Below are 22,991 nucleotides of genomic sequence, written 5' to 3'. Positions count from 1 at the left end.
GAACATCCTAGTTAAGGGATGGAAAGCAGCAACACTGCACTGAGTTCCTTCATCTATGATGGTGGCAGTGCTATCCATAAAGTCTGTGAACTCACATAGCTGTTTACTCAGTTAATCCCAGGGGGATTCCTAGTCAAGGGCTCTAGGGGAGGGGTGACCTCCTCTAGAACCATGGCATCTGGCAAAGGACTAAGAACAGGGAAGACCACTCCCTCCTGTAGGTGGAGTATTCCAGAGGTTTGGCTGAGCCTATAGGATGTATCAAGGAGGCCTCAGTACCTGTGCTGAGCTTGTGGGGGGTGCTGCTTCCATGATCCAAGGCATGATAGGCATCCGGGTTCAGAGGGTCCCAGGCTTAGGGTCTTTGAAAGCCTTTATTTCCAAGAGATCTTAGTATATAGCCAGCAGTTGTCACTCTAATGGGGCCAAAAGGGGCAGTTTCTTGCATCATAAGCCTGTAGGTACCTGGTGGCCATCAGAGGTGGTCCAGAGGCATGAGAGGAGGTTGCTGCAGTCTCTGCAGAGAGTCTCTGAGGGCACTAACAGCAGTGACTACTGATTTTAATTTGAACAGATTCTATACTGATTTTAACTTGAACAGATTCTGGAGCCTTTTGTTAGAAGGGTTCTTTTTCAAGGTGGGATGATTTGTAAGGAACAGCATCAGTGAGATGAACTAAAATTTGTAAATGAGGAACGTGTTGCTTCCAGACCCAAATAAGACTTAAAGACATTGTGAGTGCTGAGAGATTTTACTGTAGTTTCTTGACAGTGTCAGGGATAGGGCTGTCCTGTTTTACCAGTACTTCTCAGGAATTTAACCAAGGTGTCAGGGCTTTGCATCATGTGTGAGGCAATGGCCTATTCCTTTTTTTGTGAACATTTTTATGTCCTTAACGAGCATGTTAAATGAATCTCCTCAGAGGAGGATGTCATCCATATAACGTCATACCTGTGCTCCTGGAAAAAGGTGGATGCAGTTAAGATTGTGTACAGTGGCAAGGCTACTGAGGTATCCATGGGTAGCCTGGCAAAGGTATATTGTGTTAGACCTTGATAAAAGAAGTATATAGGGTGAAGGTTTAACAAACTTCCTGTGAAGAGGAATTGAGAGTTTTTAGCCATGACATCAATATTGGGTCAAGACAGCACTTGTGAAATATTTTATCACAGGCTCATACCTCATGCCACACAAAAATTTACTCAGAATGCACCATCAACCTAAATGTAAGAGTACAAGCAGCCAAAGGGGGAAAAATACATAAATTGGACTTGTTTAAAATTAAATATTTTCAAGCTTCAAAGGATATCACCAAGAAAGTGAAAATACAGCCCACAAAATGGGACCCAAAATTTGAAAATCACATGTTCAAGAAGGGAATTGTATTTTGGAATATGAGGAATTATTAGGACTCAACAATAAAAAGACAAATAATCAAATTTTTTTTCCTTTTTTTTTTTTTTGGCTGCACCACACGGCATTCCCTGACCAGGGATCGAATCGGGGCCCCTGTAGTGGAAGCGTGGAGTCTTAACCACTGGATTACCAGGGAAGTCCCACCAAACTTTTTAAATGAGCAAAGAATTGGAATACACATCTCTCCAAAGAAAGTATACAAATGACCAATAAGCACATAAAGATGTTCAACATCATTGGGGAAATAAAAGTCAAAATCACAATGGCATACCACTTCAAACCCACTAGGAAGAATTTAATCCAAAAGATGGTGAGGATGTGGAAAAAATGGAACTTTGGTATATTTTTGGTGGAATTGTAAGATGATGCAGCTGCTTTGAAAAAGAGTTTGGCAGTTCCTCAAAAAGGTAAACATAGAGTTACCATATGATCCAGCAATTCTATTCCTAGATGTATATATCTAGGAGAAATGAAATGTATATCCACACAAAAACATGTACGTGAATGTTCTTAGTAGCATTATTGAGAGTAACAATAAGTGAAAACAATGCAAATGTCCATCAGTAGATGAGTGGGGAAAAAAGTGGTGTATTTCTGTGATGGAACTTTATTTAGCAATATGTGTAAAGGCATAAAGTACTAATCCATGCTGCAACATATGTGAACCTTGAAAGATTATGCTATGTGAGAGAAGCCCATCACAAAGACAACATATTGTATGATTCCATTTATATGAGATGACTAGAATAAGCATATTTGTAGATACAAAGAGTAGATAAGCAGTTCCAGGGTCTGAGGGAACAAGAGTGGGAAGTGATTGCTAATAGGTATGGGGTTTTGGTTAATGAGAATATTCTAAAGTTAGATGGTTGTGCATCTCTATGAGTATACTAAAAACCACTCTTTTTTTTAAAAGGATGAATTTATGGAATGTGAGTTATATGTCAGTGAAGCTGTTATGAAAAGAAACAAGTACGGGGATATGTGTATAAAAACAGATGATTGAACCTGGTGTACCCCCAAAAAAATAAAAAAAATTAAAACAAAAAAACAAAACAAAAAAAAACCCAGATAATTGAACTTGGTGTACCCCCCAAAAAATAATAAATTAAAAAAAAAAAAAAGAAAGAAACAAGTATAAGGAAGATTCTATAGCCAGTGGGGGCAGAGAGTAGTTAAATTCACAGACCTCTTTGCTGATAGTATGTGCTCTATGGAAATTATTTGTTGTATATTTTCTCAAGTCACCCCCAACCTTATATTTAGAGGCAGAATGATATTATACAGGATAACATGGGAGTGCTGCCTCCAGAATTCCTGAATTTAGCTGAGGCCATAATTGGATGCAACAAGCAGTTTTTTGTTTGTTTGTTTTTAATTTTTTGACCCCACCGTGTGACATGTGGGATCTTAGTTCCCAGACCAGGAATTGAACCCGCACCGCCTGCAGTGGAAGTGCAGAGTCTTAACTACTGGACCACTAGGGAAATCCCCGGGTAGTTTTCTGTTAAAGGATGCTTTGGGGAATTCCCTAGTGGTCCAGTGATTAGGACTCTGTGCTTTTGCTGCTGGGGGCCCAGTTTCAATCCCTGGTTGGGGAACTAAGATCCCACAAGCCATGCAGCCAAAAAATAAAAATAAACAAATAAATAAATAAAATTGAAAACGAAAAGAATGCTCTGGATTTGTTCCTTGGTTACTTGATGGGTCTAGTGTGACTTCACGTGGCCTGGATGGAGCCTACACTTTGGACTCAAAATGCTTCTTGCACCTGGAATGTGAGAACGAGCCAGGCAAGCACCCTGAGGTATTTTTAGTGTGTTGGGCTTAGAGGAAAAAGGAAGATCTTAGTTGTGGGAAGTGTTTGTTCCAGGATTTGGCCTACGTGGATACAGAGCACTTCTAGGCCTGAGGGCCCCATAAGTGTCCTTGAAGCACGTATGACTCGGATACGTTTTGGATCAGCGGTCCCTAGTCTGAAAAGGTGAGCCACTCAGGACAGGTCAGAGAACCTTAAGAACATCATGGGAATTGGGTACTGCTTTAGCATAAGTTAATTCCTCTATATCTGTGTTTTTTGGGATGGGAAAAGGATTTGATTGTTTAGATTTCTGTAAATCGCAGTATATATATTGGGGCATGGAAGGGACTAGGTGCCATGGAAAGGGAAGGAAGTATTTATCTTAACTTAGTCGTGTAGCAGCAAGCCTATTCTAATGGTTTCCTTTTTCTTCCCTGACTCTGTGTTCTCAGGACTCAGCACTTCTCCACGAGAAGAAGCCAGAGGAGGACTAATAATTTGCTGTTGTAAGCCATGCCCCATGTGAGTTGGTGTTTTTCCTTCCCTTCATCAAATAGTCATTGTTTTCTAGGATGTGAATGCTCAATATTCTTATCTCCAGATTTTCTGCCTCACTAAGCCCTGCCCCTCTCTTCTCTAGCCATATTTAGGGATCCATTCTGCAAATCAGGAAATGTATTAAGGAAAAAGTAGAACCTCTTGTGTCAGAATGTGATTTAATGAGATGGGACTACACATGCAAAATTCAGTCTTTCTCATTGACCACCATTTTCTGGTTGATTAGGATAGAAATTGTTGTGTATCTCAGAATGTGGTGAGATCTTTGGTCTATGAGGCTTTTAAGATTGGAAATATGATCAAATGCAGGATTAAGAACAGAGAGACAGTATCATGTCAGCGAATACCTCAGGTGCACACCAGTGACAAGGTCCATCTGTAAGTCAGGGGCCACATCTGTGTGAGTTTAGCTCATCTTTCATTGGTTTTTGGTTGCTCAGAGTAAGCAAAGTGTACAGTGAGCAATGATGAGTAGTAAAGTACTCAGCCAGAGGGTTAGATGGTTGAGAATTTTAGAAACAGCTGATGTTAGAGAAGGAATACAAACTAAATAACAGAAAATAAGAAAATGATTACAGGGAATTCCCTGGCAGTCCAGTGGTTAGGACTTTGCACTTTTGCCACCAAGAGCTGGGATTCAATCCTTGGTGGGGGCACTAAGATCCCACAAGACACGCTGTGCGGCCAAAAAAAAAAAAAGAAAATGATTATAATCATAATATGGAATATTATATACCTTATAAAAATGATGTCTGTGAAAGGATTTCCCAGGACAAGGAAGAATATTGTTGCTAAGTTATTCTGAGACTTGAGTTGGAAATAAATTCTTAAATTATATAGGAATCTTTTTTTCTAAGATGAACATTTTAAAGACATTTGGAATGGACCCATCAGTTTTGCTTTTTCTTTCTTTTTTCTCCCTCCCTTCCTCCTTCCATCCTCTCTTTCTTTCCTTCCTTCCTTTTTCTTATTTTCAATTCTTTAAAGGGAAGAGGGGAGGAAGGAACTTGCAACTTATTTGAGAATTTGCATGTGTTATGCTCTTGCACACAGTATTTCATTTAATCAGAGAGCTCCATTTACGTGGCTTTTGTTCATTCCTATAACTGTTCACAAGAAGCTATGACAGAGTAATAGGAATGTTTAGAAACTATTTAGGGGCTCTGCATTTATCACACTCACTTCTTTTCCATTACTTAACCATATTGCAAGCTTCTAGCTTTAACATTTCTTTTTTGGCTACTTTATGTAATACTTTTCTTCTCTCATTACTTCTAAAAAATACATCTTTATTTTACCATTAGCACTGGGTTTGTCATTTCAGAGGTTGGTGGTGTTGTTGTTCAAGGATGTGGCCATAGACTTCTCGCAGGAGGAGTGGGAGTGCTTGGACTTGGAACAGAAGGATTTATACAGAGATGTAATGTTGGAGAACTACAGCAATCTGATCTCACTGGGTAATTAAGTTTGTCTGTTCCCAATAATTCAACTCCAGTCTTAGTGAAATTTAGAAAAGTTTCCAAGTGCCTAGCTAAATTTCAGACCCCTGGTTCCAAATAAATTTTTTGTGCCTTATAGACTTTGAAATGGACAGCTCCATTGGGCACCTTTTTGTCTTCTGTATTCTTCAGATATCTTTCCTCTGAATCTTTCTGTAATTGATCTTCTTACTTGATGAACAATGGGTTCAATTTTAATTCTGGACAAGCAGAGTGTAACCATATCCATTTCTATTCTTATAAGCAGGACTTTCTATTTCTAAGCCAGATGTGCTCTCCTTATTGGAGCAAGGGAAAGAGCCTTGGAAGATTGTACAGGATGTGACAAGAGGTCTGAGCCCAGGTGAGTAAGAGATGATCAGGCAAAGGGAGGCTGTTATTAAATTACTTAATAAATTGGCCACACCTTTTGAGTTATTAGCTGGAAAGTTCTTCTCAAAGATCCAACCAAGGCCTTTTACTCCTAGGCCTGTAGAGTAAAATCCTGAGCACTAGAGAACAAAACTGTTTTAGCATCAGTTACCTAAGTAATCCGCTTCTTTGTTCCATTTACCACTTCCCTGATTTTCTTTCATTTTCCCCTGTATTTTCAAACAGGGAGTAGCTCTCCTTTTCCAGTGATAACCATCTTACCATCTTATATTTCTCATCTAGTGAAACCTGTATAAGAGTCTTTATCCAACAAATATTTTTAAATACCCTCTATATGCTAAGTATTGAGAATATAGCAGTGAACAGGAAAAATTCCCTGTCCCCATTGATCTTTCCTAGCAGAAGAAATAGTAACAAATAAAAATACAAAGAGTGAAGAGTGTTATGAAGCAAAACAAAAAGCACAGAGAATCACAAAGTAATGGGGGGAGGTGTTCTTATAGAAAGAGTAGTTAAGGATGGCTCTCTGAGGTGCTTACATTTGAGGGGAGACATGAATAAAGTAAGCCATGCAAATTCTGGGAGAAGAGCAGTTTTTTGGTTTTGGGTGTTTGTTTATTTGGTTTTTGGCCATGCCATGTGGCTTGTGGCATATTAGTTCCCCAACCAGGGATCGAACCCAGGCCCTCAGCAGTGAAAGTGCAGATTCGTAACCACTGGACTGCCAGGGAATTCCAAAGAAGAGCTGTTTAAGGCAGAGGGACTAGCAGTTGCAGAGGAACTGAGGAAGGAGTGAGTTTGGTCCTTTTGAGGATCAACAGGTAAACAAGTGTGGCTAGGGTGAGTCAAGGAGAACAGAAATAGAAGAAAGTAATGTATCAGTATAGATTCATCAATTTTAGCAAATGTATTGCACCAATGCAAGATATTATATTATTACTGATAAGGGAACTTTTAGGGGCAAGGAAGGGGGGCATGTGGGAACTCTTTGGACTTTGTTCAGTTTTTCTATAAACCTAAAACTACTCTAAGCAATAAAGTCTTAATTTAAAAACATAAGATAAACTATAGCATGAATTCATACCAGTTCAATTCAAATTCTGAATTATAGGCTTTTTATTTGACCCTTTTTAAGATCTTACAGTTGCATCTATTTTCTCCCATGCCAGGAGTCCCAGTTATCATGGACACTAAGAATGATGCAATTAGAATATCACATAATTACATATTTTATCCCATATTATACATGAGCCTCTAAAATAAGATCAACACTACCACTAACAATATGATTGCTCAGAACAGTTTAACTGTTTTGGCAATTTTTTGTTCCCTTCATAGGGTATATCTTGCTCAAATTACTATGTTTGAAAGTTATTTGAAGTAGTTTCCTTGTATGGTTATGCTATCAATTATAAATACTGGTTCCTTTTTTTTTTTCCAGCCTTTAAGCTATGCTTTCTTGTAATTTAATTTTGTTTTATAATTACTTAATATATTTATATACCACCAAAGTGAAATCTACGAAACAAGTTATATTCAAAAACATCTGACTTCTATCCCTGGCTCTTCCACCTTTCCTTTGCTACCCTGTAACTATGGGGTTTATTCCTCCCTCTTTTCAAAATAAAAGCAAATGTGTATTATACATTTATACTTCCTCCTCCTCTCCTTCCTAAGATAAAAAGAGCATAACTATACATACTTTTGTTGACATTTCTTTTACAATTAACAGTGTATTTCAATCAGCAGTCCATATTGATATAAAGAGATATACCTTTTTGACTGCTTCATAGTACTCTATGATGTGGATATACCATGAACTATTTCAACTAGCCACCTACTGATGGACAGTTGGGTTATTTTAAATCTTTTTCTGTAATGAATCATGCTTCAGTGAAAACTTTCTGCACCAGAATTTTTGAAATTTTGCTAGTACAATCTTTAAAGAAATTTTTGTTTTATTTGTTTTTTGGCCATGCTGTGCAGCATGTGAGATCTTGGTTCCCAGACCGGGGATCGAACCTGTGCCCCTTGCAGTGGAAGTGTGGAGTCTTAACCACTGACCGCCAGGGAAGTCCCGCTAGTGCAATTTTGAGATAGACACATAAGTATAGATATCTATACATATCTATTTTTTCCCAGCTTGTCATTTTACTTTCCTTAATGTGTTTTTGACACGCTAACCTTTTTGTTTTTGTTTGTTTTTACTGTAATGTGGTTATTTTTTTTTTATTTTACTTTTTCCACATAGGTAATTAATTGATCTAACATCATTTTTTTTTATTTTGGCTGCACCACATGGCATGTGGGACCTTCCCTGACCAAGGATTGAGCCTGTGCCCCCTGCAGTGGAAGTATGGGGTCTTAACCACTGGATGTGGGGAGTCCCAAAGTGGTCATTTTTATCAAGTTATGATTCGAAAAAATTTCCCCATTCCTAGGTTATAGAGGAAGTCACCCAAGGTTTATTCTTGTTAGTTATTTGTATGTTTTCATTTCTGTAAGTAAGGGCGTCTGATCCATTTGGAATTTATCCTACTGTAAGGTCTAAGGTACTAATGCAATTTCATCTTTTTTTCTATATGTTCTTTATTCTTATGTTGTGTTGTTGTTTTGTTTTTGTCTTTTGTTTTTTTAAGGGAGAAGGAAGAGTTCATTAATTGTAGCAAGTAAGGAGAACACTGGGGATCTTTCCCAAAGTAGCGTCTCCTGTGTTTATCCTTAAGTTTATCACTCTCATTTATTAAAAACGAGTCCATTTTTTCCCTACTGATTTTAGCTGTTACCTTTATTGTATGCTAAATTTGCATTTATAATTGTGTCTATTTCTGGATTTTTCTTTTTTGTTCCATTGATTCCATTGACATCTCATGAGTATGATATTCAGTTTGAGTCCACCATTTCTATCTTAGAAGTTTCATTTTTCCAGGAATAAGAAAATAGCATTTGTTTATTTATCTTACAGACTGGGAATCCAGGTGTGAAACCAAGAAGCTATCAACAAAAAGAGAAATTTATGAACTAGAAGCATCTCAATGGGAGATAATAGAACAACTTACAAGTCATAAGTGTGAGTGCGAAAGTTTTCAAGATGGTAAGGAATGCAGAGACCAGTTTGAAAGCCAATTAGGAATTAAAGAGGGACTTTTTAGGCAATTAGTAATCTATGAAGAAATGCCTAATTTTAGTCAGACCACATCCCTTATATTACAACAGAGAATTCATTCTAGTGAGAAATTCTATGAATGTAAAGCATGCAGAAAATATTTTATCCTTGGCTTTCAACAGACTGAACATCAGAAAAATCATTCTGATGAAAAATTCTGTGAATGTAAAGAATGTGGAATGGCCTTTATTCAGGACTCAGAGCTTAACCATCAGAGAGTTCATGTGGCCAAGAAACCCTATGAATGTAAGGAATGTGGAAAAGCCTTTATTTGTGCCTCACAACTTATTTATCATCAAAGAATTCATACTGGAGAGAAACCTTATGAATGTAAAGAGTGTGGGAAAGCCTTTATTCGTAGCTCTCATCTTACTCAGCATCAAAGAATTCATACTGGTGAAAGACCCTATGAATGTAATGAATGTGGGAAGGCCTTTTTTCGTGGGTCACAACTTACATACCATCAAAGAGTTCATACTGCAGAGAAACCCTATCAGTGTAAGGAATGTGGAAAGGCCTTTATTCGTGGCTCTCAACTTACTGAACATCAGAGAATTCATACTGGTGAGAAACCCTATAAATGTAAGAAATGTGGGAAAGCCTTTAGTTATAGTTCACAGCTTACTCTACATTATAGACTTCATACTGGTGAAAAGCCTTATAAATGTAAAGACTGTGAAATGTCCTTTATTCGTGGCTCACAACTTACTGAACATCAGAGCATCCATACAGGTAAGAAACCACATGAATGTAAGCAGTGTGGAAAGGCCTTTAACTATGGCTCACAGCTTATTCGACATCAGAGAATTCATACTGGTGAGAAACCATATGAATGTCAAGAATGTGGGAAATCATTTATTCGTGGCTCACAACTTACTGAACATCAAAAAATTCACACAGGTGAAAAACCCTTTGAATGTAAGGAATGTGGGAAAGCCTTTATTCGTGGCTCACATCTTACTCAGCATCGGAGAATTCATACTGGTGAAAAACCCTATGAGTGTAAAGAATGTGGAAAGGCCTTTATTTATGGCTCACAACTGTCTCAACATCAGAAAATTCATACAGGTGAGAATCCCTATGAATGTAAGCAGTGTGGAAAGATCTTTATTTGTGCCTCACAACTGAATCTACATCAAATTTTTCATACTGGTAGGAAACCATATGAATGTAAGGAATGTGGTAAAACTTTTATTCGTAGCTCACAGCTAACTTACCATCAGAGAGTTCATACTGGTGAGAAGCCCTATGAATGTAATGAATGTGGGAAGGCCTTTATTCGTGGTTCACATCTTACTCAGCATCAGAGAATTCATACTGGTGAGAAACCATACAAATGTAACGAATGTGGGAAGGCCTTTAATCGCGGATCACAACTTACTCAACATCAGAGAATTCATTCTGGTGAGAAACCTTATAAATGTAATGCATGTGGTAAGGACTTTAGACGTCATTCTCATCTTACTCAACATCAGAAACTTCATAATGGAGAAAAACTGCATGAAAAAATTAACTAGGTAAATCCTTTACCTGTTTGCCCATGACATTCAGCTTTGGGATATCAAAAAAATCAGATTATGAATATGAGAATGCTTTTTTACTTAAACTCATAAGAAACTCACCGTCAGAGAATTCACAGTTAAGAAAAGCTAAATTAACATAAGTGCAGAATTACTTTCCATCATATTTTAATCATTGTTACATATTAGTTAATTCATATGAGAGCTTACCCCTAAAATATAGGGTTCTCTTGTTCAGTATCATCTGACCACGATTTACTATGTGGGTGTTCCTTTGGAAAAGTTATTTAGCCCCTGTTTGTTTTAGTTTCCATTAATATCATATATTTCATCATAGTGTTCTATAATTTAAAGGTGTAAATACATATACTGTAAAGCCTTAAAGCAATGTCTACTGCATACTTAATGCTTAATAAATGTTAGCTATTATTGTAAACATTACTTTTATTTAGTGTTTTAATCATATACTATTACAGACTTCAAATGAGAAGGAGACTTTACAAATCAGTACATAAGGTAAATCTTTCATCACTCTTACTAAGCATCAGATAAATCATTTTGGAGTAAAGCCTCCTAATATAATTAACGTGGGGTTATACCTTGTTCTGAATTAAAATTCTTATTAAAAGGAAACCCTAAGGGGGAAAAAACTGTTTTGCCCTTACAAATAAAGCTGCTTGTGACAATTTTTGTGTAAGTTTCCGCATGAACATAAATTTCCATTTCTCTGGCATAAATATTTAAGAGAGTAGTTTCTGGGTTATGTAGTAAATGGATGTTTCTCATAAGAAATGGACAAATCATTTTCCAAAGTGTTTTTTCCATTTTACATTCCCACCAGGTGACCTAGTTTCTCTGTATCTTTACCAGCATTTGTTTTTGTCACCACTTTGTATCTTACCCATCCTGATAGGTGTGTAGTGATATCTCTTTGTATTTATAATTTCCATTTCTCTAGTGGCTAATGATAGTATGCTTATTTGCCATCTCTGTATCCATGTGGTGAAATGACTGTGTCTTTTACTCCTTCATTTTTTAGTTGTATCTTTTTTTTAACTGTTGGATTGTGAGAGAGTGCTTTCTTTATTCTAGACGATACTAGTCCTTTGTTGGATATGTAGTTTGCAAAAATTTTTCCTAGTGCATAGCTTATCTTTTCATGCTTTTAGCAGAGTCTTTGCTTTTTAATAGCTAAGCTCTTTTTAAAATTTTTTTAAAGATTTTATTATTTATTTATTCATTCATTCATTTATTTTATTTTTGGTTGCATTGGGTCTTTGTTGCTGCGCATGGGCTTTCTCTAGTTGTAGTGAGTAGGGGCTACTCTTCATTGCAGTGCGCCGGTTTCTCAGTGCAGTGGCTTCTCTTCTTGCAGAGCATGGGCTCTATGCACGCAGGCTTCAGTAGTTGTGGCACATAGGCTCAGTAGTTGTGGCTCACAGGCTGCAGAGCACAGGCTCAGTAGTTGTGGCTCATGGGCTTAGTTGCTCTGTGGCATGTGGGATCTTCCCAGCTCAGGGATTGAACCCGTGTCCCCTGCATTGGCAGGTGGATTCTTAACCACTGCATCACCAGGGAAGCCGTAGCAGGGTCTTTTGACAAGCAAAAGTTTTTAATTTTAAGAAGGTCTAGCTTATTACTTTTTCCTTTTATGGATCTTGCTTTTGGTGTCAAATCTAAGGAGTGGTTGTCTAGCTCCAGATCCCAAAGATATTCTCCTATGTTTTTGCCTAAAGTTTTCATGGTTTTTTGTTTTGCATTTAAATCTGTGATCCATTTTGAGTTAATATTTGCATACATTATAAATTTTAGATATGTGTTCTTTCTTGTTTGCTTTGGCTTTGTGGGTGTCCACTTGTTCTAGTACCATTTGTTGAAAAGGCTATCTTCATTGAATTGATTTTGGGCCTTTACATTTGTGTATGTCTATTTCTGGATTTTCTGTTCTCTTTTATTGATATATGTGCCTATCCCTCTGCCAATACTCCCCTGTCTTGGTTACTGTCATTCTACAGGATGTCTTACTATTGGGTAGAGTGATTCCTCCCATTTCACCTTTTTAAAATTGACTTAACTATTTTGGGTGTTTTGCCATTTTTGTATAAATTCTAGAATAAACTAACCTATATCTACCCCCCAAAAAAAGTTTGCCTAGTTTTAATAGAATTTCATTTTGGGGATAATTGAAATCTTTACTCTCTGAGTCTTCCAATCCATGAACATGATATGTCTCTCCATTTTTAGGTCTTTATTGTGGGTTTGTGTTCCCCAAAATATTCAAGTCCTAACTCTCAGTACCTGTGAATGTGACCTTATTTGGAAACAAGAGACTTGGCAGATGTAATCAAATTAAGGTGAGGTCATACTGGATTAGAGTAGGCACTACTCTAATGACTGGTATCCTTATAAGAAGAGGGAAATACAGATGCAAACACATAGGGAAAGCCATGTGAAATCAGAGGTAAGGTTGGAATGATGCATCTACAAGCCAAGGAACACCAAGGATTACTAATAACTGCCAGAACCTGGAGGGGGTGAGAACAAATCATCCCCTAGGGCCTTTAGAGAAAGCATGGCCCTACCAATACCTTGATTTTGGACTTCTAGCCCCCAGAAATGTGAGAAAATAAAGTTAAGCTGTTTTAAACTAAGTTTGTGGTAATTTGTTATGGCAGCCCTAGGAAACTCTCTTACTAGGATTTGTAATTTTTGCCATACAGATCTCATATATGATTTATAGGTGTATATCTAAGTGTTTCATTTTCTTTATGGAAGTTGTAAGTGGTGTTGTGTTTTTGTTTTTACCTATTCATCACTGGTATACACAAATTATGTGTGTACATGTACATATGTACAACTCAATATACAGATTATATACTTAGTTCTACAGCAAAGTCATAGATTATAATAGCAATATAATCTGTATATGGATTACAAATAACTTGTATATTGATTTTGTAATCTATGATCTTGCTGCAGAATCTTTTCTAGATTGATTATAATTCCAGAGCTTAGAAATTATATTTCCAAGAAATGTTTGTGATGGAAAAATGACTTGACACAGCTTAAGTCATTTTCATTCTCTTAGTGTATGGTTTTGGAATATGATGTGTTTTTCAAGCTTCTCTGAGGGTGACCCAAATGAAGAAATACATTTCACATGTATTTCTAGTGTGTACAAAATTTAAATTGAAATTTCATGTCATACTGTTCCTTGGAGAAGTTCACTGAAACCACAGTTTGACTGAATGCTTAATAGCTAAATTTTAAAATTAGTATTTGGCTTAAGACAGATGCATCAAAATAAAACAATTCTGGTATACAAAAGATAATCAAAAAAGTTTTTCTTTTTGATAGATTTTGTTAAATGATTTCAAGTCTTTTTTCATCATGAAATTTTGAGGGTTTTTTCCCCTGAGGTAAGAACTCTTTCTTTTTTCTTTTTTCTTTCTTTTTAGGTATAATTCACATAAGTATTAGTTTCAGGTGGAAAACTTATTTGATATTTGCATATATTGCAAAATGATCACCACAATAAGTCCAGTTAAGATCTGTCACCAGATGGAGAGGGTGTGGAAAAAAGGGGACCCTCCTACACTATCGGTAGGGATGTAAATTGGTGCAGCCACTAGGTAGAACAGTATGGAGTTTCCTTAAAAAAACTAAAAATAGAATTATATCATCCAGCAATCCCACTCCTGGGTGTCTATCCTGAGAAAACTCTAATTCAAAAAGATGCATCCACCCCAGTGTTCATAGCAGCACTATTACAATAGCCAAGACATGGAAGCAACCTAAATGTCCATCGGCAGATGAATGGATAAAGAAGATGTGGTATGTATATACAATGGAATACTACTTGGCCATTGAAAGAGATGACATAATGCCATTTGCAGCAACATGGAGGGACCTAAAGATTATCGTACTAAGTGAAGTAAGTCAGAAAGAGAAAGACAAATACCATATGATATTACTTATATGTGGAATCTAAAATATTTTGACACAACTGATATATGAAACAGAAGCAGACTCAGATACAGAGAACAGACTTGTGGTTGCCAAGCGGGGCGGGTGGAGGAGGAATGGAGTGGGAGTTTGGGATTAGCAGATGCAAACTATTATACATAGAATGGATAAACAACATGGCCCTACTGTATAGCAAAGGGAACTGTGAGCGTGAGTCAAAAATTATCTGCATTCTGGCTGTAGAATTTGCAGAAGTTTTAATGTAACCAGAGTGCAGATAATTTTTGACTCACCGTGTATGTTCAATATCCTGTAATAGGGAATTTCCTGGTGGTCCAGTGGTTAGGACTCTGCCCTTCCACTGCAGGGGGCACAGGTTCAATCCCTGGTTGGGGAACTAACATCCTGCAAGCCGTGCAGCACAGCCAAAAAACAAAAACATCCTGTATAAGCCATATGGAAAAGAATATGAAAAATATATGTACATATAACTGAATCACTGCTGTAGAGCAGAAATTAACACAACACTAAAATAAAATTAAAAAAAAAAAGCATAAAAATTAGTTACGTAATTATCCAACTTAAAATGTTAGAAAAAATGGCAGAATAAACCAAAAGAAAGTAAAAGCAAGAAAATAATAAAAAGATAAATAAAGGAAATAGAAAAAGCTGTATACTGGAGAAGATTAATAAGGTCCCGAATAGGTCTGTGTGTTACCACGTGCCAAAAATTATTAGAAAACTATGTTAATAAAGAGCATGTACATATTACAGGGAATAATAACTTGATCAACAGATTGAATAAAGACCCCTTCCCCATCAGTTCCATACATACCTGATAACTTAATATATGACAGTCAATAAGGGGAAAAGACAGCTTTTTCATGTTCTGGGGCAACTAGTACACACACATAAATTACACTCCTCTATCTTACAGAAAGAGATTGATTCCAAAAGATTTTATAACAACCAAAAATGTGGGAGGCAAAACTATAAACTTGGTGTAAGATGTACTTGGTGTAAGATAATGATTTCTTTTCTTTTTTTTTTTTTTTTTTTTTTTTTTTTGGCACACGGGCTTAGTTGCTCCGCGGCATGTGGGATCTTCCTGGAGCTGGGATCGAACCCGTGACCTCTGCATTGTCAGGCGGATTCTTAACCACTGCGCCACCTAGGAAGCCCCAGATAATGATTTCTTAAAACACAAAAGGGAACAAGCCTTTAAAAATATTTAGTAAATCTTACATTATACAGAGAATTTTTATTTTTTAAAAGATTCCCTAGAGAATGAAAAGACAAGCAGTAAACTGGGAGAAGATATTTTCAGCACATATGACTACCACAAGATAAACATTCAAAATATTTTTTATAAAGTATATTTAATAATAAGACAACCCAAGAAAAAAATGAGCACAGAACTTTAATAGGCATTTCATGTTAGACAAATGGCCAATAAACATGTTTCCAAAAAAGAAACAAAAAGCTTAACCTTAGAGAAATGCAAATTAAAATGAGATTTCATTTCATATCCATCTACGAGATTGGCCTAAACTTAAAATTCTGACAATTTCGAATGTTAGTAAAGAATAAAAATTGAAAAATCTCCTTTGGAAAATATTGCACATTGTCTAGTAAAGCTGAAGATATCTGCATGTTCCAAATACCCTATGTTCAGTGATACCACATTCATAATATATATCCTAGAATACAGGCTGGCAAACTATGGCCCACCGGCTAAATCTTACCACTGCCTTTTTTTGTAAAAGTTTTATCGGAACACAGTCACACTCATTGTTTTACATATTGTCCATGGCTGCTTTCATGCTACAATGGCAGAACTGATCAGTTGTGATAGAGGCCGTTGGGCCTGCAAAGTCTAAAGTATTTCCTATGTCTTTTTATGGAAAAAGTTTGCAAACCTCTGCCCTGGAGCAACCTCTGCATATCCATCAGTAAACATGTACAAGAATGTTTATAGCAGCACTGTAATGGCAAATTTTGAAACAATCTACATTTCTATTAACAGAATGGATTAAAAAACATGATATAATCACACAATAGAATACCGTACAGCAGTGAAAATGAATTACAGCTACATGGTTAAATCTCACACTAATATGTTGACAAAAGCAGCAAGTCATAGACTATATAAAATATTTATAAAAAACTAAAAAATAAGGATAGATAACATAGTTTTGGGGTACATGGTTCAAACTATACAGAAAACAGAATTATGAACACAAAATTCAGCATAACTATTATGTTTGAGGGGAAAGAAAGGGAGTAGAAATCTACAGGTCTTCAAAGTTAGTAGTAATAGCCTCTTTCTTAAAGTAGGTAGTTGGTACACAGGTTTTGCTGTATTGTGAGTCATTACAACTTAAATATATTTCATAAATATTCTTTTATATCTACTCAAATTTAATAGAAACTATTTTTGAAAGCTACTAATTAATAGAGGGAGTGAAAAGTAAATTCTTTTGGTAGGTCATACTGAAGTGAACATTTTAATTTCCCCCATTGTACTGTAGCTTCTAAGGCAACTCTCAAATAAAATTGTAATGATTCCTTTTAACTGAAAAACAGCTTTATTAGCCAGTGGTTTCACCTTGCATGATTTCTCCTCACTCACCTAGACTCTTGTCCATTGTCCTTCAACCACGTCTATCTCATAATTCAATAAGGACATAATAATGATATTAGAATCTAACCATCTTACATATAGCAAAAGATAAGGAACAGGTCAGGCTCTGGCTGTTCAATAATTGAGGCCCATTTGCACGCTTATCAGGAAAGCAAGGCCATTCCAGGAAGACCTAGAGAAAGACATAAAAGATGGGAAAATATAGAGTTGTCTTTGCACAGCTCTGTGAAGCTCTATTTTCTGAAAACATGGAGCAAAAATTCAGGCAAGCACTAAAGAGGAAAAAAAAAAGGAACAAACAAGTTCCAGATGGTAGATTTAAAATTTTGGGAAGAAGATGTCCTTCTCTAGCCAGATGAGATCCCTCTAGTTTTCCAGCATGGAGTTCAATTATCCCTGCTCCTCTTAGGAGAAATCTTGAAGGTCACTAGCTCCCGCAATGACAAATTCCTAATCACCCAAAGCCAAGACCCAGGAGATGGCCATCATGAATGAGAAACTATTCAGATATGTTTCAGCATTTTGACAAGAGTAGAATGGTTAAAAGAAATTATGATGATCAACAGATTCCATGCAGTCTTTAATATACATGTTGCAATAAAACATATACCATATTAACAATTTTTAACAACTCAGTCATAAATATTCAAAATGTATTCCGTCATTACTTCAAAACACTAATGGTCTGTTTTTAAACATTATGAACATGTGAAAGTTATATGAATTTTAATGCAATATTTTATGTTTCAAAACATGGAATAGGCAGATTATGAAACAGTATGTACTATATGACATCATTCTGTATGACTATATAAATATTTAAATGGCACTTGGAAAGATAAACCTAAAATGTGTTTATCTCTTGGTTGTGAGATTATCAGTAATTAAATTTTTTTCTTTTTCTTAAGTTTATTTCTAAATTTTTCAATAATGACCATTTATTATGCTCAAGAACATGTCTATTTTCTAACATTTTTATACTTGGTTAAATAGAAGCTGTTTTGAAATAATAAAAAAATAAATAGAGACTCTGGATAATTTTTAAACTATTGCTGTATTTTTCCTAATTGGATTTTATTGTGAGTTCCTGAAACTTGAATGAGTTTTTTGTCTGTGAAATATATAGTTGTGTGTTAAATTCCTGCCTAAAAAATAATTACTGGAAGTTATTTGAACCTTTAGGTACCTAAAACAGTGCTGGTCTATTTAACTTCACTTCTGAACCAGCCCAATTGGACCAAACTATCCTAAACAGCTATCAGTAGTAGCCTTATTCAACTATCTTCAGTTTTGATTTAATTAATAAGATCATCAAAAGAAAAACTGCAAGTAAAACCAACCTCACAAAATCCATTAACATCAAGAGATTCTTTGAGTTCTTTATATTTTGTACATGAGATAACAGTAGTCCCTGTGGGAAGAATATATCCCTTTTCTACTTCCAGAAAATGTACTTGTAACCTGGAAATGACTTTTATATACTCTTACAGTTACTTCAGTACAGCTTTTTCTTCTTTTCTAGGCTAAAACAATTTTTCATCTTTGTATCTTTCTTAAGTACCTAATACCTGGTACTGAATACCTTTTATATTGTCATAACTTGATAAATATTCTCGTCTTTAACCTAATTCTTAATTTTTATTGATTTCTCAGAAGTAACAATCTGACAGGTGCCCATAAGTGAATGCACAAGAGTGCTGATGGGAGTATCATTTATTATGTTGAAAAAAATAGTAACATAATATTCTTCAGTAGGGAATTATTTAAATAAATTGTGGTAAATCTAAACAATGGAACAGGACTATCTATCCAGCCATTCACATTTATGACATAGCACATTACTAATGAACATGGATAGATATCACCAATATAATACTGAATTAAATGTTTAAGATTCATTCTTGTTAATTTAAAATTTATACTCTTTATAAATCCAAGTTTATTGGATCCATAACATTCCATTGCATGTGTACCACAAATAACTATATCTTTGTTAAGGATATATATTTGAAAAGATCATCTCAAAAAAATCTCAGTAAGTGGAGAACTAACTCCAGTCCTGGGACAGAGAATGTACAATGTAAGTCTGCAATACTTGTGTCAAAAAGTAAGGAATTGCTCAAAGACAAACGGGGATTACAGAAGCCAGCTTGAGAGGCCAAATATGGACAATTTGAGCAACACAAAGAATGATGATAATAAATGGACTAAAATACTTTGTTCCTTGTACTAAAATACTTCAAATGACAAAAAAAAATCTATCAGTCACAGAGATTCTCAAAAGAGAAAAATCACATATAAAGAAGAAAGGGGGTGGGGGGATGGGGGGAAGGCAAAGCTCTTTTACATAAGAGAATGATAAAGTTAAAAATCACCGCTGCAACTCCTAATTTTATAACTCATTTAGGCAAGGATCATCAATGGATGCTAAAAACATTAGGTAAAAGGTTATATGTGAAATGGTCTCAAAATATTCCTATCAGATTACTTCTTGATTTACAAAGAAAAAAAGTAACTTTTACTATGGAGAAATCAGATACACACACTACTCTTCAATAAGTGGTGCTGGGAAAACTGGACAACTACATGTAAACGAATGAAATTAGAACACTTTTTAACACCATACACAAAAATAAACTCAAAATGGATTAAAGACCTAAATGTAAGGCCAGACAATATAAAACTCCTAGAGGAAAACATAGGAAGAACACTCTTTGACGTAAATAACAGCAAGATCTTTTTTGACCCACCCCCTAGAGTAATGGAAATAAAAACAAAAAAGTGGGACCTAACGAAACTTCAAAGCTTCTGCACAGCAAAGGAAACTATAAGCAAGACGAAAAGACAACCCTCAGAATGGGAGGAAATATTTGCAAATGAATCAACAGACAAAGGATTAATCTCCAAAATATATAAACAGTTCATCCAGCTCAATATCAAAGAAAAAAACCCAATCAAAAAATGGGCAGAAGACCTAAATAGGCATTTCTCCAAAGAAGACATACGGATGGCCAAGAGGCACGTGAAAAGCTGCTCAACATCACTAGTTATTAGAGAAATGCAAATCAAAACTACAATGAGGTATCACCTCACACCGGTTAGAATGGGCATCATCAGAAAATCGACAAACAGTAAATGCTGGAGAGGGTCTTGCACTGCTGGTGGGAATGTAAATTGATACAGCCACTATGGAGAACAGCATGCAGGTTCCTTGCAAAACTAAAAATAGAACTACTGTATGACCCAGCAATCCCACTACTGGGCATATACCCAGAGAACACCATAATCAAAAAGACACATGCACTCCAATGTTCATTGCAGCACTATTTACAATAGCCAGGACATGGAAGCAACCTAAATGTCCACCAACAGATGAATGGATAAAAAAGATGTGGTACATATATACAATGGAATATTACTCAGCTGTAAAAAGCAAGGAAACTGGGACATTTCTAGAGACATGGATGGACCTAGAGACTGTCATACAGAGTGAAGTGCGTCAGAAAGAGAAAAACAAATATTGTATATTAACACATATATGTGGACTATAGAAAAATGGTGCAGATCAACCGGTTTGCAAGGCAGAAATAGAGACAGAGATGTAGAGAACAAACATGGACACCAAGTGGGGAAAGCAGGGAGGGTTGGATTGGGAGATTGGGATACCAAATAGTACACTCTAAATATATACAGCTTATTGTAAAAAAAAAAGAAAATCACCACTGCAACTCCTAATTTTATAACTCATTTAGGCAAGGATCATCAATGGATGCTAAAAACATTAGGTTAAAGGTTATGTGTGAAATGGTCTCAAAATATTCCTATCAGATTACTTCTTGATTTACAAAGAAAAAAAGTAACTTTTACTATGGAGAAATCAGATACACTACTCGAATTAAAGTGATCAACTTTAGTATCACCAACAACCGATCAAATTTAAATTGCTTCTTGATGTGATACAATAGGAAGTATACAGCACCACCCCTAGTATTCTTGTCAAATATGTTTAAACTTAACCTAATCGTGACAAAACAAATCCAGAATGTTAGGCACTGTACAAAACATTGTAGACTCTTCAACTCTTTAAAATGTCATTGTGAAACACAAAACAGGTAAGGGGAATACTGCTCTACATTAAAAAGATATGCCCTCTCTCCACCATGTGAGAAAACAGTGAGGTGGTGGCCATCTATAAACCCAGAAGGGCTTTCACCAGAAGCCAAATCTGCCTGTACATTGATCTTGGATTTCCTAGCCTCCAGAACTGTGAGATACAAATATTTGTTTAAAAAAAAAAAGGCCCATCCAATGCAATGTTACCTTGATTTGGATTGTGTATAAATTTTTTAAATACACATATAGGATATCAGGGGAACAAGGGGGGCAATTTAAATGCAGCTTATATATTAGATGATATTATGAATCAATGTTAAATTTCTTGTGTTTTCATGATATTGAATACTCATAATGTTGCGCTTACTCATAAATAGAGCAAAAAACAAAAATATGTAAACAGGTGTAGACAGTGATTAAGAAAATGGTACAAAATGTTAAAAACCGGTGAATCTAGGTAAAGGATATAGAGTATACGTCATTATAACATTCTTTTGCTTTTCCTATAGCTTAAATTTTTTTTAAAATAAAAACTTAGTGAGGGACTTCCCTGGTGATGCAGTGGTTAAGTATCCACCTGCCAAGGCAGGGGACATGGGTTCGAGCCCTGGCCCAGGAAGATCCTACATGCCACGGAGCAACTAAGCCCATGTACCACAGCTACTGAGCCTGTGCTGCAGAGCCCGCAAGCTACAACTAGTGAGCCTGTGTGCCACAACTTTTGAACCCTGCGTGCCTAGAGCCCATTCTCTGTAACAATAGAAGCCACTGCAATTAGAAGCCTGTGCCCTTCAATGAAGAGTAGCCCCCACTTGCCGCAACTAGAGAAAGCCGGCGCTCAGCAATGAAGACCCAATGCAGACAAAAAAATAACAAATAAAATAAGTTCTCTTTAAAAAAAAAACAGTGAAAATAATTATAAAAATAGTAGAGTACCTTAAATACTTTCCTGAGATCACTGATTAAATGCCTGACTCATATGTACTGGTATAAACCCAATCTTTTGGCATAAGGTCAAAATCATTTGCCAGCAGATAAACAGTCTCAAAGAAAATGACCTAATGCCAGGAAAGAGAATACACTTACCAGTGCTGTTTATGGGCAACCACTACCACAGGGCTCTAGTTGCTGGGATGAAGCCATAACTAACCCTTAAAGGTCTAAAAGGTCAAAACAGGCCATACCATAAATCTGAAACTGCCAGCTGATAAACGAACAAGGCACCTGGGGCCTATGAAAAATTATTGCCCGAGTTTTCCTTCCTCTCTCCAGTCTTCTGCATGTTTTTCTGGATTTTGTCTGCTTCCACAGTTTAGGTTCCTTGACTCACTTTCTTGCTCCAAAATCTTCAACATCTCCATTTTCTTTTGAATTTTAAAATTAAAATTTAAATACATGAGGGGCTTCCCTGGTGGCACAGTGGTTAAGAATCTACCTGCCAATGCAGGGGATATAGGTTCGATCCCTGCTCCAGGAAGATCCCACATGCCTTGGAGCAGCTAAGCTCATGCGCCACAACTATTGAGCCTGTGCTCTAGAGCCCGTGAGCCACAACTATTGAGCCCTTGTGCTGCAACTACTGAAGCCCACATGCCTAGAGTCTGTGCTCCACAACAAGAGAAGCCATGGCAATGAGGAGCCCTTGCACCACAATGAAGAGTAGCCCCCGCTCACTGCAACTAGAGAAAGCCCGTATGCAGTAACAAAGACCCAACACAGCCAATAAATAAATAATAAATAAATAAAATTAAAAAAAAATTTAAATACGTGAGTAATGTTTTCCTTGTAAGGAAAAATAGAGAGATCATCAGTAATGCTTAAAGTCCTCTCTGACACTTCTCCGCCTTTACCATAAGTCCTCTCCTCTAGCCTCAAAGGTTACCACTGACAGAAGGCATATCCTTCCAAAAAATATATACTATTTTTTATATTAAA

General features: G+C 36.2%; 1 protein-coding gene across 10 annotated transcripts in view; it reads left to right on the top strand.

The window, feature by feature from the left end:
• LOC130838798 (zinc finger protein 420-like) overlaps positions 1-12,959 on the top strand; it is a 60,851-nt gene extending 47,892 nt beyond the window's left edge. Inside the window, exons 4-9 of one of the 10 annotated variants that reach the window (XM_057712373.1) lie at positions 1,494-3,740; positions 5,101-5,233; positions 5,520-5,618; positions 8,613-9,881; positions 10,810-10,849; positions 12,578-12,603. In XM_057712373.1, coding sequence (XP_057568356.1) covers positions 3,732-3,740; positions 5,101-5,233; positions 5,520-5,618; positions 8,613-9,881; positions 10,810-10,820 — 1,521 coding nt within the window. In that variant the 5' untranslated portion in view covers positions 1,494-3,731 and the 3' untranslated portion in view covers positions 10,821-10,849; positions 12,578-12,603. The other 9 variants (XM_057712370.1, XM_057712371.1, XM_057712366.1 and 6 more) reach the window with 9 other exon arrangements.
• Positions 12,960-22,991: the final 10,032 nt, after the last annotated feature.

The sequence above is a fragment of the Hippopotamus amphibius genome, chromosome 16 (genome assembly GCF_030028045.1).
Source record: "Hippopotamus amphibius kiboko isolate mHipAmp2 chromosome 16, mHipAmp2.hap2, whole genome shotgun sequence".
NCBI lineage: Eukaryota > Metazoa > Chordata > Mammalia > Artiodactyla > Hippopotamidae > Hippopotamus > Hippopotamus amphibius.
Note: the sequence above shows the minus strand (reverse complement) of the source record. Positions and strands in the feature narration are given on the sequence as shown.